General features: G+C 30.4%; 3 protein-coding genes across 4 annotated transcripts; 1 reads left to right on the forward strand and 2 right to left on the reverse strand.

Moving 5' to 3' along the window:
- Positions 1-85: 85 nt before the first annotated feature.
- LOC108725424 (DNA polymerase beta) lies at positions 86-2,068 on the reverse strand. Its single transcript, XM_018452444.1, has 6 exons — positions 1,826-2,068; positions 1,125-1,324; positions 890-1,050; positions 536-830; positions 271-466; positions 86-180 (listed from the first exon to the last, which is right to left on the reverse strand). The coding sequence occupies exons 1-6, from the start codon at positions 1,890-1,892 to the stop codon at positions 86-88; spliced, it is 1,014 nt and encodes a 337-aa protein (XP_018307946.1). The 5' UTR covers positions 1,893-2,068.
- A 2,316-nt stretch (positions 2,069-4,384) lies between these two features.
- On the reverse strand, positions 4,385-6,963 carry Mppe (Metallophosphoesterase). 2 transcript variants are annotated; one of them, XM_018452448.1, is made up of 7 exons: positions 6,594-6,963; positions 5,964-6,173; positions 5,721-5,883; positions 5,509-5,640; positions 5,307-5,441; positions 4,983-5,228; positions 4,385-4,909 (listed from the first exon to the last, which is right to left on the reverse strand). In XM_018452448.1, exons 1-7 carry the CDS (start codon positions 6,608-6,610, stop codon positions 4,775-4,777), a joined length of 1,038 nt encoding a protein of 345 aa, XP_018307950.1. In that variant the 5' UTR covers positions 6,611-6,963; the 3' UTR covers positions 4,385-4,774. The 2 variants fall into 2 exon arrangements, with proteins under 2 accessions (XP_018307950.1, XP_018307949.1); XM_018452447.1 differs by having other exon boundaries at positions 4,997-5,228; positions 6,594-6,961.
- Positions 6,964-10,406: 3,443 nt separating this feature from the next.
- Positions 10,407-13,651, forward strand: gcl (germ cell-less). Its single transcript, XM_018452445.1, has 8 exons — positions 10,407-10,809; positions 10,948-11,071; positions 11,811-11,907; positions 12,025-12,394; positions 12,504-12,773; positions 12,852-13,070; positions 13,151-13,241; positions 13,330-13,651. Exons 1-8 carry the CDS (start codon positions 10,664-10,666, stop codon positions 13,453-13,455), a joined length of 1,443 nt encoding a protein of 480 aa, XP_018307947.1. The 5' UTR covers positions 10,407-10,663; the 3' UTR covers positions 13,456-13,651.
- The last annotated feature ends 6,062 nt before the right edge of the window (positions 13,652-19,713 follow it).

The raw sequence follows: 19,713 nt of genomic DNA on the forward strand, positions 1-19,713 counted from the left end.
CATTGCAATATAAATAAATAATACATAAAACATATTTGTATATGACAACAAATTATATGAATATAAAAAGAAAATTTTTTTGCATTTATATATTTCTGTCTTTTGGATCTTTATAGGGTAAACCTAGGAATTTGAAAACATCTTTTTCAGATGTAATTTTTTCAGCTTCTCCTGGACGACCTAAAAATAATCTCTTTTATAATTATGAAATTTATTGAATTGCTACATTTTTACATATTATTTATATATTGTTTCTCGATCATAGTTTACCTTCGATTGTAAGACGCTTTAGTGCGTATTCATTCAAAGTATATTTCTTTTCCAATGCATGAGCTCTCATGTTCTTGTTGAACAGATCACTTCCTGTGAAATAAAGTATGGCGCAATAATATTGATCGTGAAATGTAAGACGTATATCTAATCGTCTGAAAGGCTTGCTTTTATCTTCTGGTAACTGACATACTCCCTACACAAAAACAATATATAATTAAAAATGTTTTCCTCATAAGCGCTTCTTAGTTCTATTTTATTATACCATAAATTTAGTAGAGCCAAGAGATATTGTATCTGTAATCAGTTTTTTCTTTTCAAGACACTCAACAATTATTTTCAATGATATGGCCTTCTTTTTTTCATCTTTTGCTTTTGATATATAATTAGGATGAGTTACAAGAACATCGATATCTCCACTTTCCTCTTTGTTACGTCTGTAACTCCCACAGATAGTTACGAGATAAGCACTATTTAGCTCCTTGATGGCGTTTTTCAATATCTTCTCTATTTGTACAATTTCTGCTCTTGGTATTTTCTTCTCAAAGTCATCAAAATACCTAAAAAAATTTATCGTATTAGTTGAAGTATATGCAATGTCAACAAATCAATTTCATACTTCAATCCCAGTTTCTGATGATGTGTAAGCTTATCTTGATGCTTCTTAAGGTCTTCCAAAGTCTTGATACCAGCTTCCACTAATTCCTTTGCCTTGGCAGGACCTATTCCAGATACCCGGGCTAATAGACTAATGGCAACATTAGTATCATCCTTCTTGATCTGAAAAAAGAAAATATATATATATATATAGGAAGATTCGCATATATATTTAAATTCTCATTTCAAGATTGTACATCTTCCAGCTTTTGCAGTTTTCCAGTCTGAAGAAATTCATCTAGCTTCTTTGCGATTTTTACTCCTATTCCAGGTAACTTTTTCGCCTCTTCTCCACTCTTAACTCTCTCCGTCAAAGCACTTAATGTTCCAGCTGCTTTGCGATATGCATTGTATTTGTAAATATTCTTACTGACATTACGTTCATAATCTGCCAGTTCTGCAAATAGATATCTTATTGTATATCTTTCGTATATTCTTACAATACAAATCTAAACAGAATCATATTCCCTTTCTGGGAAGAAAAATAAGGAGTAGAGTGGTAATAAATACTGTGTAGGATAAGAAAGGCTGTGAAAGGCTATGAAAAGATATGGCTGTGAAATAGGACATAGGTTGTAGAAAATAGAATAAATAGTATAAAAACATAGTAAGATAATATAAGACTGACTTAATTAGGCGATAAATATGTTATAATCGGAAAGCGGCAATGCTAAAGTTAAAGATAGAGGTAGAAAGTAGAAGTAAATAGTTAAATAGTAAAATAGTTAAATAAGAGCGTGTATGAAAAGTATGGAAGGATGAATGAGGTAAGAATTTATTGTAAACCAAATCCCCTTCTTGGCTATGTAAATGCTGAAGTGTAATAAATTCTATTCTATTCCCTCTTTCCTTCTCAACGAAGAAATAATTTTACAACATATAGAAGGATGTTACTTACCCATCAAAAAATCACACAGGTCCTGATTTGGATTGTTTGCATTGCCCGTGGCCTTCCTCTTACCCATTATGCAGAAGAGAACACGATATAGATTTCGTGGAAATAATCGATTCAGTTTGTCACTTCTTAATTTTACATTCGACGAACGATATTTATTTTGTTTACTGCGACGGAATAACCTTTTAAGGTTATTGGCATACCGGCAGGCGGGAATGCTTTTGTGTTTGAAGATCAAAAGCGCCGTATCTAAATATTATGAGTGTTATTTCGAAATCTTGAATATCAAAAAATATTGACACCGTTTGGAGCTAATCAAACTGATGATTGGAACTAACTCATTTATAAAAATCTCTGTCAAAAATGTCAAACAGTTCAATTTTCTTGAAATTGAATTTTCTGTAAATTTGGATTTTTATTATTAAAATATACTTAGTATGCATTAGTAAGTATTCATTCTTTTTTATACGAGTTATGCCATTTTGATTCCTTGTAATTAATTAATGTGTTTTAATTATTAGTAGTGTGATTTAGTTTTAAGGGTTTTGTAAGAGATGGGATTAATATCAGTGTTGTCGAAGGTATTTCAATCGCAGCTATTACTCCATATTTATGCCTAAATTCTAAGCAGAATCGTAAGGCTCGTAACATATTCCTGTAAGACTTGTAAGAATTTTTTTTTTAAGTGCTTATACTTTTATACAATATTTTTGCAGACAGCTTCTTACTAGCCATAAAATTTACAAGAAATCGTAGATATTTACGAATAATCATACGTCTTATGATACATACGCATAAAATTAGAATACTAGTCACAAGTTCTTATATATACAAATTTTACGAGAACACATTACGATTCTTACGAGTCTACTTAGAATTGACCCATTAGTCGTTTACTGACAATAGACGCAGTAAACATTGCGTTTGTATCATTAAAAAAATGGAGCTTCCTAAAGAGCATTTTTGACATGCGTTGCTTTTGTTTTTTAATTAGAAGAAAACGGCGGCTGAAGGTCGTAGAATTCTGATAGAAACTTATGGTGATGTTGCTCCATCAATTAAGACACGTGAATATTGGTTCAGGCCAATCCGAGGACCTGGGCCAATCAAATAGAAGAAGAAGAAGATTCAAAAGTGGTGATTTCAATGTTAATGACAAAGATCGCTCAGGACAACCAAAAAAGCTGGAAAATGCAGATTTGCAAGCGATATTGGAAAAAAATCCAGCACAATCCACTTCAGAACTCGCCAGACAATTAAATGTTGATCGTACAACAGTTACTAAACGTTTACATGATATGGGAAAGATTCACAAAGAAGGAAAATGGATTTCACATCAATTATCTCTTGCCAGAAAGATAGGAAAAAGTTGTAGAAAACGAAGGAAAATATTTTGATTAAGGTATTCATTCATTATCTTGTTTAAATAAATCAGTTTTTGAGAAAAAAAAAACTCAAAACTAAATCATACTCTTAACAACATAAATTAAATAGGTTTTACAGACTTAGCATCCGTTAACTTTATTACAGATTTTGACAGAAGAGTTAAGCAATGTTTATTATAACATTTACACAGAACATTTTAATAATTCTTCGGTATCTCCTGAAAAATCATCAAAAAATCATCATAATATTAACAAAATAAGATATCTTCATGTTATGCAGGATCTACAATAGAAGTCGTAGCAGTCGTTACGTCTTAAGTCATAGAAAATTGACCAATCACAGTCGAATATGAAAAGAATACTCGACTGTGATTGGTCAATTTTCTACGATTTAAGACCCTACGACCGTTACGACTTCTATTGTAGACTCCGCATAAGACGATTTACAATAGATTAAATTTGTGTCTCAACACATTTATTTCAAATATTGTGTGTATACAGATTCACGAAGAAATATAAATCGATCTATTTATAATACATTTTTGCTCAACAATTCTTCCTTATACTTCTATATTTTATAACATGATATATAATAGAATCTTTTATTCGTTAACTAAGAGAGCATAATCTTGAGATAGATTTTTTCTATTATCTCATTAACATTACGTGATGATGCATTTCAAGCAGGTTTTTTCTTTTATAATGTATAAATCATTTAAGTAACAGTGACGTTCGAATACCGCCACATTAACGTTTGGCATATTGTATGTGTATATATATATATATATATACACAACGATTGTAGAATAAAACATCGAGATTCATAAGTATTGTTATGTACATAATACTCTTATGCCGCGCTGGCTTTAAAGCTGAAGAAAACGGTGATTTAGAATGTCGAAAAACAATACAGAATTAATTTCATATATAATAATTTAAAAACTCTTACAAGAACTCACACCATTTACTATTTATCTATTCTTGAAGATAAGTTTTTTTTGAGATTCTAAATTACTTGCGAATTATAATTCAAACATCAGTCAATATGCTTAAAGCCAGCGCTATTATTCGATAGAATATTTGGCATGCTTTCAGTCATGTATGACGACTTGTGTGATTAATATTCAAAGCAAATAAATATATATTCATCATAAATAATTTTATAAAAAGTCTTAAGAGAAAGAGATTCTTAAAAGCGTCCTGCTTTGGAGATCTAAGATTTTTTAGATTTAATGAACAAGGTAATACCTTTTAGTGATACAAGTCGACAAAACATCATTCTATCTTCCTTGACATTCAGTGAATAAAATAGAACGACATTTGTATCAATTTGTATCATCAAATATAAGTACCTAAGTTTCATTTTAAGTTATTTCAACGTGGCAGCTAATAAACAACCGTTATTTTCTTTTGGAATTTAATATAGACGGTCGAAGATCATATAATCTGGACGGATCTTTGTGCCTAATCACAATGCTAAGTTAATTCACTATTTAAAAACGCGTAAGTACTTTTGATTAAACCTTACTTTAAACGGGAGGTAAACGATTATAAGTTGCATAGCTTTTTACACAACAGCCCGAAACGAAAAAACAAATGGCAAGTATGACGACCAATATACCAATAAATATGTAAGCACGTAGCAGCGGGAATCTGTCTGGTAACCACAGAATCGTGAATTCAACAGTTTTCTCTTGAGTATCTACAACGCATATACACACAATATATACCAATGTAATTATAACCGATAATAAATCTTGAGAAATTCAACATACTGAAAGATCTATACCTATGTACGCAAGTCCATAACCCATGTGTGGCGTACCCATTCTGTAAGAACAGGTGGGTATTTGTATTTCGTGAATGTCCCCTACGTCCATTCTTAATTGGTACAGAAGCGTTTCATAAGGTGACAAAATCCAGACGTCGCTTAACTGATCCGTCGCCGTGTCCAGACTTATTTGCATCGCTTTGTGTTCGTGTGCGGTAAAAATGACTTGCGGCGATAACTCTTTAATTACCTGTAATAGACAGTGATACGGGATAAATCATCAAGTGAGCTTCTCTTCTTGGTACTTAATACTTTTCTTGAAAAGTACATTTTGTACGAAACTTCCGGGCGTAAACAGCAAAGGTATATGGCTAAGAATAACATTAGTCGTATTCCTTTCCGCATAATCATTAAGAAACGCATCCTTCGGCGCTTCCGGCATCGTGCGTGTCAATCTGTTTACCTAAAACAAAATATTTGCCAATTTTTCTCATACACGCAAAGATTATATCTAGAAGACTTGTGTTTACTTTGAAAAAGGTAACGGTCTTGTACACTAATGTGTCTGGCTGAGTATATGCGAAATTAAATCTCTTGTGAGTGTTGGGAGAAACACGATCGTTCTCACCTCCAATATCATTGTCGCCTGGCAAATAAATTTTCTAAAAAAAGACAAAACTAGCAATAAAACATAGAGTTTCTACAAGGGAGAAAAAAATATTATGTAATTAAAGTAAAATACCATTATATCATCTGGCATCGAAAATATTGAATCTAATCTCCTCTTGTACCTTTCGAAATCTTCTGCATTAGCTATATGACCTTCATCCATGAGATCACCTAAGAAGGCAATAACGTGCGGCTGAGAAAATTTTAATGCTCTCGAGAAAGTCTTTTCTAAATACCTGTGTAACAAAATACAAATTATCTGTATAGCTCTCGTCTATTGATTACAATAAAATTACTAAATGTTTGCTGGTAATACCTATCACTATCCCATCTTGCTATCCATGAACCAAAGTAATTCTCATATTTTTCCCCAAGTATTTGAGGATCCGCAACAAGAAGAATCTTGACACACTCGGAGCATTCGCGCATGGTCCACTTGAGCTTTTGTACTTCATATACGAGAAATTCATTGTAAAATATTGTCACAAGAACAATAATACCAATTGATATTACTCTGTGCTTCAACCTGTTTAATATAAATTATTAATCTATTATATATATATATATAAAAAGTCTATTAATTCTATTTTTCTCTATACATTATTGAAAAGTAATTCTTAGATCTTGTAATCGTTGCAAAACGAAGACGACAGTCATTAATAGTCATATAATCACGTCCACTTTATTTCAATATATCAATCGATAAAAATGTTTAAATATAAATAAAACAATCTATTTTATCTAATATAGTAATAATATTCTTTATTATTTATAGCTCGTTTTACTATCAAGTTTCTCATCAAATCAAGTATTTATTTGAGATAATTCACAGAGCAGATTTTAATTTTCTATTTTGTAAAAAATAATTGTTAATTTAAATTCGAATGTAATTTGTTTTTGAATGACTATTACATATACTTGTTGGACGATTGCCTAAAAAAATTACCTATTTCGTCGTAACATCTCTCCGTAACTTATAGCATTCTACAACGTTGATTGAAAAAACTCAATGACGCAGTTTTAAGTACGTTCATCGGTATATTACAGTTGATATATCAGCTTTAATAGCAACTAGATCGTTGGCACAATGTGATGACGAGAGGTTAAATGGTCATGTACACACACAAGAAGACGAGTATAACTTTTTATTCACCATCTTATCGCTATTGATCCCTGAAACCCTCGAACACGAACTTGCATTCTTATGCCATTAATGTAATTATCGTGCGATAATCGGTACGCACCGTAATTACGTAAAAAAAAGGAGAATTGTTTACTACACGCTACATATCCAATTCAGGTTATGTTCCATTATTCACTGCCACTTGCCAGTGTAAACTTGGACACCTTTTCAACAGCCTGCTATGCTCAATGTGTGTTGGTGACTGTCAATAAATGTCATGTGGATGTAAGAATAATATTAAATATACAGAAAATAAAAGTTATCAACATTATAACTCTATTATTTAAATTCTAACTAATTAACCAATTTTTTATCCAAATGAAAAAATATGTCAAAAATATCTGACAAAATTTTTTCAATAAAACTTTTATTTCCGAGAAAATCAACTTTGTATTAAAAGAAATAAAAGAGACTTTTTTTTAATTTTATACATGTGTGTAAGCTCAGAAAAAATGTTAAAAAATAATAACTTTAATAAACGGCTATTTAATTTTATTTCAGTCTGTTTTTATAATCTGTAAGAAAACCAAAGCTTTGTATGAAATAATCTTATTTGGTTATTTTAACCCTTTTCTTTTTCATATAAAATTATTCCTTTCTCGCGATTATGCCACCAATAATTAGTATAGTACCTTTTAAGCTTGTGAAATTAAAGCGGAATATATCAACAATGTATCAATTATCCGGTAAAAAATTTGTTATACATCAATATGTATAAATATGTATAAATATACCTAACAAGCATAAATATTCATAATCATATATAATTATACATGAAATATGTTCATACATCTTTCTTACGTTTGTAAACTTACTTTTTAGTGTATTAAAAATAATAATAATATTGAGAAAACATCAAAAAATAGTTAATGAGACATATATATATATAATTATACATATATATATATCTTACAATTAAAATTGATTCACTATTTATCCCTGGTGGAAAAATGTTGCTGAAATTATTCCACGTTTTGGAATAAAATTTTCAATAAAATTTCAGTATTTCAAAAAAATTTCAGCGATTTTTAGCTGAAAAATTCATTTTCGACAAAATTTCAACAAAATTTTCAGACAAATTTCAGAGAAATTTCGACAGGATTTCAATGATTTTTCAGTATGTTAGGGCGCGTTCACATCTTGACGGAAAAGCAGAAAGCGGAAAAACAGCAGCCAATCAGGACTCGCGCTGGTATTCGACAATTTCGGCTTTTTGTATTATTTACTATCAGCGCGAGTTGTGATTGGCCACTGCTTTTCCGCTTTCTGCTTTTCCGTCAAGGTGTGAACGCACTCTTAGCTGAAAAATTCACTTTCAGTGAGGTTCAGCAAATTTTCAGCAATTTCGCTGAAATGTTTCAAAACGTGGAATAATTTCAGCGAAACTTTTTCACCAGGGTATTAATTAGCGCCATTATTAATACTATATATTATTATCGCTTATATATTATTATAGCAGCTTAAGAAAATTTCAGGGGGTAATATTTTGCATTCATCTTTTTGTTTAATTTTTTTGCACTCGTTTACTTTTAAAATTTCAATTTTTTTATGTAGCAATAAATATTACAAGAATTTTAACAAGTTTAATATTGCTGTAAAAATGAAATTTTTTAAGTAATAAAATTACCAAGCCAGTGAAAACCATTTTCAAACAAATGTAACATCGGACAACGTCCAAACCACGCTGAAACCACCAGTTCTCGTCCGATCACTGAAGTTAAGCAGCATTGGGCACGGTTAGTACTTGGATGGGTGACCGCTTGGGAACACCGTGTGATGTTGTCTTTTTTTTTCCAAATTATCGTGTGAGATTCTGTAAAGAAATTTATATCGATTATACTATCTCTTTGAGCGCGTAATACTATTTAATATTAAGTAATATTTTAGGCACACATATTCTTAGAGTATCAAATGTATTATTTTATTGAAATTATACAGTATTAAAAAATATTCCTGGAATATTAATAGATGGTTATATGTACACTCCTAACAATATTATATAATTATTAAAAGTAACATTATTTAATGTTACTGTAATATTGTATGAACATTAAATAGTATTACATTATGATAACATTTACTTTAATTTGTAAAGCTGTTATCTCAGTTCAGTTTAAGAAGACGTTTGAAGACTGAAAATGATTTTGGCACGTAGTTGTAGAATTGGATGGGTTGCGATCGCACTCACGATCGTGGTGCAACTTCGTCGTGCGTTCGCGATTAGTCCTTAGTACACACCTTAGTTTTGAGCACCCTTACTACACACGTTGAGTCATTCGTGTTCTGATTAATTTTCATCACTTTTACAAGTATTAAAAAAATTATTAAACGATTTTTATGTATATTTTGACATCTTTAGAAAGAATTTATAAAGCTGTATATTTATAACAAATTGTATATGAATAGTTATAATTAAATATAGTTAATAAAATGAGAAAAATGCACTAATTCTCATGATATTAAAAAAATATTATATAGTATTCTCGAAATATAATAACATTATTTTAATTTGTCAATAATGCTCATATAACATATTCTAGGAATATTTTGCGCTTATAGGATTGCAGCAATATTTTATTTTAGAGAACATAGAAATATTTCTATAATATTGCAGCAATGTTTTATGAAATATTGTAATCTTTGAAAGTAACATTGCTACAATATTGCTATAATATAATATTTCGTGCTATAAGGAGTATAGTAGACTATATATATCTATAAAATAGTATAAAACATCAAATTCTAATATAAATCATAAAATTAATATTATATCCTATCAAAAAAGATATAACATTAAAGACGTTATTTTGACGTTAAAATGATGAAAATAATTAAGCTTGTTGATATCCCTATAAGCGCAAAATATTCCTAGAATGTTACATGAATATTATTAAAAAAAAATTAAAATAATGTTATTATAATATTTCGAAAATATCATAAATATTTTTTTAATATTACAGGAGTATTCTATAGAGGTTATATGTCCACTTATATAATAAACCTAGGTATTATATTTTAATATTCCTGAAACATTATTAAAATATTAATAAATATTAATTATTTTTAATTTTGTGCAATTTGAATTCACAATCCAGTAACGAAAAGTTCTTATCAGTCTATGCTGCATCTTGTGCTAAAAAAACGTTTCAACGTGATTTTAAGTACATATCCAGTTCTACAACTGAGAGCAAAAATCATTTTTAGTTTTTAAACGTATACTTATACTGAACAGATGTCACAGTTTTACAAATTAAAGTAAATGCTGTTATAATACTTTCTAATGTTTATACGATATTACAGTAACATTAAATAAATGTTACTTTTAATAATCATATAATATTATTAGGAGTGGACATATAACCATCCATTAATATTTCAGGAATATTATTTAATATTATATAATTTTAGTAAAATATTATTAAAATGTTATATTTAATATTCTGAGAATATGCCTAAAATATTATTTAATATTAAATAATATTATGCGCTTATAGGGTAGTATCTCGTCGGTGTCATCGCGAAAACTGTTACAACTAGAGCGCCCCTCCAGGCCCTCGCCAATAGTCGGCCCTGGCCCCAACATATGTCGAGTGTTTACATGCGCTGTAACCGCTGCTCTCGCTTCCGCCCATCCATGGCATCCACGGCACCAGTACACCTCAGTACACCTACGCGTTTGTACAAGTTTCATTTTTTCAGTTTCCTATTGAAGAGCAAGAACGACGTGTGTCAAGTGAGGACGCGTGATCTCTATGGGAGGACGCGCGACTTAACGAAACGAGAAAGGGAAAGAAAGACAAAATTCACCGCAACGTCGTGCGATCGCTGTAACGATGGGTGGCTATGCGAGTAAAATCGCGTCAATGTCGAACCTGGCCGTGCACAACGTCTATCGTGGCTGCAAGCGAAAATACATCGAGGAGTACATTTATGATTCCGAGTCCGATTACATTGACCGGACGCTGCACACGCCGAAAAAGTAAGATCGCTCGGTCGGATACTCTCTTTGCATCTGTCTGGGACATTTTATCTCCTTTTGCTTCCTTGCTGTTTGACGATAATTGTCATGTTGTATCGCATAGAGCTTTCGCGTTCAAATCTCGTATTCCGTTCGTAGGAGAAAATTGCTGACAACGGCGCAGTACATATACAAGACTCTGTTCCAAGAGGAGAAAGGCAGTGATATAACTGTCCTCATACTTGGATGTGCGTGGAGATTGCATAAAGTTTATATTAGTCAGGTATGAGTCATTCCTACGTAAACCCCCTCTTTCGATGTCTTCCTTAAACCATGAAATTTCAATAACAGATTCTGTGATATGAATTTAACCTTCGGTAGCTGACAGTGGGTCTATCGGATCTACTTAATTCTAAATCTTTATCAAAAATGTTCAACAATTTAATTTTCTTTATGTTTGCAAATTTCAGATTATTAAGATATACTTAGTATTGATTTTTTTAGTACAAATTGTGTCATTTTAGTTCTTTGAAATTAATTAGCGTCTTTTAATTATCATTTAAATTAAATGGTCTTACAGACTCAGGATCAGTAATTGTATTATATTTTGGCTTCAACTCCCGAGATGTTAAATATTCAATTAAAATTTGACTACTCCATTGTCTGCTCTATGTTTTAATGTTAAATATCTTTGGAAACAAGTCTTGTGGAAATTTAAATATTATTAAAATTTGAATATTATTAAAATAAAATTTATTTGAAGTGTGTTAAAAGAGAAATAAAGCTTTTTTTGTTGTGTATTTTGCAATTATTGTTTACAAAAAGTTGTACATTTTAATAGCTTATGATATTAAATTCTTTGTTGTTAGTATTAATGTAATTCTAATATTTTTATTAAGATATAGATTTTGAATTAGTCAAAGAATCTGTCTTTAAACTTAAGTCATAATTTTCATTATATTTTTGTAATGTGACGATAAGTAAATTTAGAACAATGTATAAAAAAAATTTATTGTTTTTAGAGTCCATATTTTGCTAGCATGTTTTCTGGTTCTTGGAAGGAGACTAATGAAAAAGTCATCAATGTTGAAATCACAGATCCTAATATTACAACAAATTGTAAGAGCATCATATAATTAAATATTAAAATTAATTTTATGCTGTATAAAAATTAAAAATAATAGATGAGAAGATGTATACTATGTTATCAAGAAATAATATCTAAAATTGTTCCAGCATTGTCTGTGGTATTGGGTTCATTGTATCAAGATGAAGTCAGTTTAGAGCCAAAAGAAGTGGTTTCTATCCTGGCAACTTCTACTCTGTTTCAATTACAAGGCTTAATAGACGAGTGTGTAGACATAATGATAGAAACTACAAATAGTGAGACTGTTGTATCATATTATAATGCAGCTGTGTCATATGGTGTGCCTACTGTGAAAGCAGCTGCGAAACGTTGGCTTGAGGTCAATTTATTGGGTTACGGATGGCGACATCCATCCTTTCTGAAAGAAATTTCACCAGATCTGATGACAGAATTAGTGTCCAGTCCTGATTTAGTTGTTTTGCAAACAGAATTTTGCATATACATGATGCTACGTTTATGGTATGTTTAATGTTGCATGCAGACATCTATATTTTGCTTCTAAAACATGATAAAATCATCGTTTCTTTTATATATAATTATACATTGATTGCTCTATATTATTATGCAGGTTATTTACACACATGTATGACTATGAGGAAACATTAAAGATTGATGAATATTTCAAAAATCACAAATGGACTGAACCATTTTTAACAAGTGAAGAAGGCAAAGAATACGCAGCACCTTTCAAAGCATTAAGGATGAAATATTTGTTGTTACATGAACAAGATGAGAAAATTTTATACAGTGATAATTTAATACCACCAGACTGGCTACATAATGCTTACAGAGAGCAATGGCTTCACTTATTAAGAGTGGATGGAAATAAAGACAGAGGGTAGGCTACAAATAGAGTTGAATTTTTTTCAATAGAAATGATATAGCCAGGACTACATATTTTTTTCTCTATGTGCAGTCCAGTACAAATGACGGAAGTGGAATTTTCCAAAGAGTGCTATCGGTGTGGTAGATGTGTTGAAAAACCAGGTGAACACATTTGGAGGTGGAAGGCATTCCACTATGGATTAGATTTACTAATGAGTTTAGATACAACTAGCCTGCGGATTGAAAGAAACCACAGACTAGACTGTGAGCATATTAAGGCAAACCACAAAGAGCATAAAATATTGATAAAGTAAGCTGTAGACCATTGGCTAGTTAATTTAACAGTTTACATTAAAAAATGATAACAATATAAATTTTTTTTCATTTTAGAGTCTGTCTATTTTCACTGAATGAACAACGCCAAGTGAAACATATCCAAGACTCGCGTATACTAAGATTACGTTTGAGAAGGAATACAGAAGTAAGTTGGCATCAACATATAAGAGCTACGAATCCCGTTTTTAATTTTATATGATACGCAATAAATCACGTGTTAATCTTTTTCTCAGCACGAGATAATGGACCTGGATAAACAGTTATGTTATCCTTTGTACGTATCGGTCAACATGCAACTAGTCACTCCACTCACATTAGGACAAGAAGACACATCAACTGACATACTTTCGGATACTTAGCATTTCGAGAATGTAATGCTATATGAACATATAAAGATAAAGGATATGGGATCCAACTGACTCTTTGTAATATATTTTATTTAATTATTACGAATATATTAGATAAATTTTGTAAGCACACGTTACTATTTGGCACAACACTTAAATAGGAAGAAATATGGATTTCCAGTGGAAACCAAACTTTTTTCTTTTGTAGGAGACACAAAATTTACAACAGAATCTATTCTTATCGTACTCATTTTTAACAAATTCTTTAGTTAATTTGGAATCGATTTTTCTCAATGAAAATGTTTTATGCAGGCTCTACAATAGGAATCATAGACAGTTGTGGAATCTTAAATAGGAAAACAGTCGATTATTCTCCTTATATTCGATTACGATTACGATTGGTCAATTTCCTACAACTTAAAACCATCTATAACTCCTATTGTAGATCCTGCATTATAATTTTTAAATTAGCAGTAAATATTAGACATTTAAATTTGTATTTAAATAAATAATAAAATTTATTTTTAAATATTGGGTTGGAGGAAAAAAGTTCTGCGGTATTTTTTTAGCTCAAAATTGTATATATCTTCGTTAAAAATAATCAAAATTTAAATTTAAAAAGAGGGTTTTAAAGCTTGAAATTTCTACTTTCGAATGATTATTTTCTTCACATTTTGTAGGTCTGTAGCGTGCCCACAATTTGAGCAAATTTTCGATTATCTATTGTGAAAACTTGAAGCTTTTCCTGCAAAATCGTTTTTTAAAAATGTTCCTACGATTTTTTGTTCCTGAATTACTCGCAGATTAAGTAAAAAGGAGCATTCTGACTTTGATTGCTTATAACTCCACTAAAAATCATCGTACTGTAATAAAAAAACGAACAGATTCTTAAAACTGTAACTTGGTAACAAAAAGTCGTAGGAACATTTTTTAAAAACAAACTTTTAGGAAAAACTTTAAGCTTTCACGTCAGATAGTCGAAAATTTCGCAGCGAATATATTCTGTATATAATTTTGAGCTAACAAAATACCGCAGAACTTTTCCTCCGATCCAATAGATAATAAAATTTTACTTTTACAATAATTTCAAGTAGGTTTTGGTAAAATTTCTATATTATATGTGTGTGTCACATGAAGATACAGATAATATTTAAAATCGTAGAAAGTTCTAAATATGCATTTAAATATATTTTAGAAAATAATCATCTTTCAAATTGTTAAAAAAATCGGTCATTAAAAAATAATACGATAGAATTGGAATTTTGACATACATTTGTATATCGATGTACATTAATGCATTTGATATGGTTAACGCATTTGATGTGGTTCACATTAATTAATTATAGTGGTCATTCCAACAAGCTTTAATCTCACTAGATAGATTTAATCTTTTTCATATATATGTATATATATGTATATATACATATACTGAGATATATTATGGTGCATAACAATGCTATTAAGTACTATTTTAAAGCGGTCGTTCATAGGCACGTTTTGACTGATTAAATTGCATCAGTAATAGTTTGATAAGTCGAGTACAATGCATAATCAAAATTTCGTTCATTTAGTATCGAACTTGATCTATTTTTTGTAATTAATTTGTACAAAATTTCGTAATGCCAAATAATTCTATTAGAGCCATTATAAGATTTTTTTTCGATGTCCATTGACTTTGATTGTAGCCATATGATGTCCCTTTTTTTTTGTAGTCGAATATAACAAGAAACGAAGAAATAAAAGTTAATTGATATCGAAGAAAAAAAATTTTGAGCGTTTATCGAGATCGGTAGATTAGCAAATGCAAAGTTAATTGTTTACATACATTTTTAGTTTACAATAATTTACGCTTCATTAACAATTTAATTTATTTGCAAGACTTCGTATCTCGTATACTTAGAATTATTAGCAGTATTAGATTTTTGTTTACGTATTCAAAGTTTTATAAAAAAAACTTGAAAAATTTCTGTTTTTACATTATATTTTTTATTTGTAAGGAAGCAGTTAAAAAAGAAAATTTTAATATTTAATTTGAACACATTGTTTAGGAAAACGATCAAACGCTCTTCACCTATCAGTAAAGAGTTATCTTCGATTCTGGTGCCTTTTTAATATCTACAAAAATGGACAAAACTAATGCGTATGTATGAACTAACTTTTATAATACGCATAAGATAATTTTGTAACATTTTGTAACATTTTCTTTTTGTAAGAAGTTTTCTTACTACAACTTCGGTGAAATTAATAAAAATATAAGCACACACTGTACACAATTTCTCATACCTACCTTTATAAAATGATCCTTGCAGTATTTGTATGAAGTTATAAATTAACATAATCAATTTACCAGTAGTACTTTTTACACATAAATTTTGAAATTGAATATCGTTTCATATAGCCTTAATCACTACTTTTGACGAAAAGTAACAATTATAATACTACGACAAAACGTATTTAACTAAAGAAAGATGTTATTTATTGCGTGAAGAAACACATTACTTTTATTAATCATTCAACACTTTATTATTGGCAGAATACTTTTTCTCTTTCTCTCTGTACATGATACATGATATTGTAATGTCATTCGATAATGATCATTACGAACATTTCAATGAGGCTTGAGATCTACGCATTCTTTCGATACGTGTCGCAGGTAACGGAAAAAATGTTGGAATTTCCTAAATTTTTTTTTCAAAAAATAATGCACTATTGAAGCCGATCTTAATCAATGTAATGTATCATTAATTTCGCATGTAATTTAAAGTGCAACGTTTTGATGAAGAGATGTTATTCCAACTTGAAAACAGCGATCTATAATTAAAAACTTCTCTTATAACAATATTTTTAAGGTACACATAATATACTTTATGTCCCAATATTATATAATAGCAGAGAGAATCTTGAAAGCGGCCATCCCTTCGGCCTTTTTTGTAGGATTATCGAAACCCTCATACTATTATCGCAACATCCATTTTAGCATGGTACTAGAAATCCACTGAAGGGTACTACTAAGTATTCATCTTATAAAGCCAGTGGATAATGTGGATACCCTTCCTCTCAGTATACGAAAGAACGATTTTATTAAAGTATCTAAAAATTTAGGTAGATACAAATCTAAAAATAATTTTGTTGAACAATCAAAATAATTATGTAGGAAACTCAAATATGATGAACAATGTTACAAAAATTTTGACATTCTAGCAATTAGTTTAAGCGTCCTACGTGATTGTTTTGATATTTTTAGATAATTTGAAGTAGATTTTTAAATATTTTAGCAAAACCATTCTTTCTGTATAGATATTTAATGCCACATGTTAAAATGGATGGTGACAGTAGTGTATGAATTTCGATGATCTCACGAAAAAGACCAAGACAACCGCTTAGGCTTCTCTGTCTGATAAAAACTATGTGTCGCTACTTTCAAGATACGATGGCTATTTTTTATAATAACTGTGGACTCATGTTTTCTGTTCTATAATGCAACAGTAACTTTTCTTTCCTTTTTAGTCGATAGTGCAGTAGAGCATTATCTGATCATTCGGCAACTGCAATATTTTTTTCACTTGAACATGATCGCGAAATTAATGTTCGAGCTCATGCAAGAAATATACGTCACGCAAGCAATTCCACGTAATAATTATTGTGACGACCGTTTTATATACAGTTTTCAATGCAATGTATGTGTAATTGCAGAATACTTATACCCTCGTACGATACGGTATACTACCTTTAAAATATAATGAACCGCAATCATACGGCGATAACGTTTCCAATCGTTTACAACGTGATTATTATTGCGACATGTATCAAAAAAATACAAGCGAATTGTCTCAACAAGAACTTTGCATTTCTTTCAATTGTCTGGGCTCGTCCCGAATGAGAAATTGAATAAAATCAATTTCAAAACGAGGAAGAAGATAAAAAGAGAGCTCTTTTTGCAAGAAAATTTCTTACTGTCAGATTTGCGTATAAAATCAAATTGCAAAAGTATATGTATAAATAAATATATCTGTTATTAAAATGATAGAAAATGTAAAACAGCATTCAATAACATTGACGCAGCTAAAGAAATTTCGTCGCATTTATATTTTAGAGTACTTACTGTCTTTCTTATACTTGCAAATATATCTAATTAAGAAAATATAAAATCTTAAGTTCTTCTAGGAAAAGATACTATCAAATCTATAAAACTCGATGTTAATATCATAACCGATTTTTTATGCAAACCTGACAACAAAAAGTTTATCTCGTTCTAATTATTTTATAACAGTGAAGAAGGAGAGGAATCGTAGATGTAGAAATGAACAATCTCAAAAAAAGTTTGGTGTCAAATTTAAAGAATTATAATGAAGCTCACGTAATTTCAGTGTTAATTATATCACAGAATAATCTCGGGAAAAACATAATTTATATTAATTTATAATTTATGACAATGCCAGAATCGAAATCGTTTGTTTCATCCCTCTATATCCACGCTGAGTCCTCTCTTTCTTCCGTACTTTTTCCTTTTCGTTTCCAATCTTATCGATATCACGTTTGTCACGGTTGTTGCCACATTTGCACTCTAATGATAATTATTAGCAGTATTATTTGTAACAATGGGTCGGTAATGTACGTACTAACAATAACTATAATAATAATAGTAATAGTAGTGATGGTAATAGTACCCAGTAAACAAACTGTCCGCAGTAAGTAGCAGATTCGATTGGAAATTGCTAGCGAATTGGCATTACTTATGTTCGCATTAGTCTCGTACTTTGCCGATTTAAACCTGCTGACGTGTCTAGATAACAAATCGGCGGCAGAAACCAAGTAGAATATGTTGAATGCTTTAATTCCGTTCAATATACAATAAATTATAATAAAGTAAGTCACTGTCTGCTTGATTTCAGCTCAATCTGCCATCATATATATGTTATTGATGAGTATTGCTATACGTATAGTTCTGACTTTCTGTCATCATTTTGCCAGCAGTATTGGGTATACCAGATCCGTAACTTTTTTGCCAATAAAATTTGCAATTTGGCAGAATTTGTTTTCGCGACAGACTGTCTAGTAGCGGCCCATATATCAATGGTGATAATGGCAACGACGGTTATAACAGCGGCATTATAAAAACGATCGCTTTTTTTTGTAAGACTGCTACAGTGACATAGTTAATATTGACCAAGCGCGCCTATTTCATCTAATTTCTCTTCATTTTTTTTGTCAATAATTCATCTACTTTCTCATATGTTATTGCTCGTTCGTTACATTTGCCGGCATGCTGCTGTATATGTTGCCATTATTATTACTATTATTATTAGCATCAGTATTATAGAGGATGTTCGATTATTATAGTTTAAGCGCATGCGGTAGTTGCTGTAAAATGTTCTATCCTCTTAAAAATATCATGAATAATTTCTAAGTTGTAAAAAAATGGCTTTTAATAAATTTTTCTAATGAAAAATTCTTTATTTAAAAAAATTTTTTTCATATTTTTTAAAATTTTCAAACTTCTTCTAAGTTTTCTTCGAAAATTATAGAATAAGAAATCTTAGAATATTTCACGTATTAAAAAAATTATAGGAAAGATGGAACTTTCTCAACACATTTCTGAAAAATGTAAAAAAACTTGAGAAGTCTTCTAAAAAATTGTAAAATTTATATGAAAGTTCTGCAAAATTATGCGAAGAATTTTAAGAAAATTTTTTATCAAGATTATCTCGATTTGAAGTATGACGATACTTAACATAAATTTTCAAAATTGTGAGAAGAATGTAATATCTCGTTAAGTTTCTCCAACGAAAGAATTTCGTCAATGAAAGCTTCCGACTGGGACTATTATCCACCATAATAATGCGCTCTCATTACCGAACATCCTGTATTTACCGAAGACTTAATATTTATTACCGAACACCTCTCCCTTCTATCAATCGCGATCAAAAGAGCAACAACGAATTATTAAGGACCGGTTTTCCCAACGTCGGTCAACTGATCCCTTTGTCTATATTGCAATTAACATGCGCGTTCTAAAACGAGATAGAGAGATACTTATCTGGTTTGGTAAATTATATTAGTGAACGTTTTACACGAAGGTGCAACAACCGACCCTAATTGAGCTATCGAATTTAGCATTACGCTCAATTATTATTATTGCACAGACACGCACAAACATACAAAGCATTCACACAGCATACAAACAGCGGTTATTGTACGCTCAGGTGACTCAGGCTTAAACTGCACTTATTGCAAAGTTCTGCGAAACACGCGAATAATCACATGGACACG

This window comes from Mycetomoellerius zeteki, unplaced genomic scaffold (assembly GCF_001594055.1).
Source record: "Mycetomoellerius zeteki isolate Tzet28-1 unplaced genomic scaffold, Tzet1.0 scaffold345, whole genome shotgun sequence".
NCBI lineage: Eukaryota > Metazoa > Arthropoda > Insecta > Hymenoptera > Formicidae > Mycetomoellerius > Mycetomoellerius zeteki.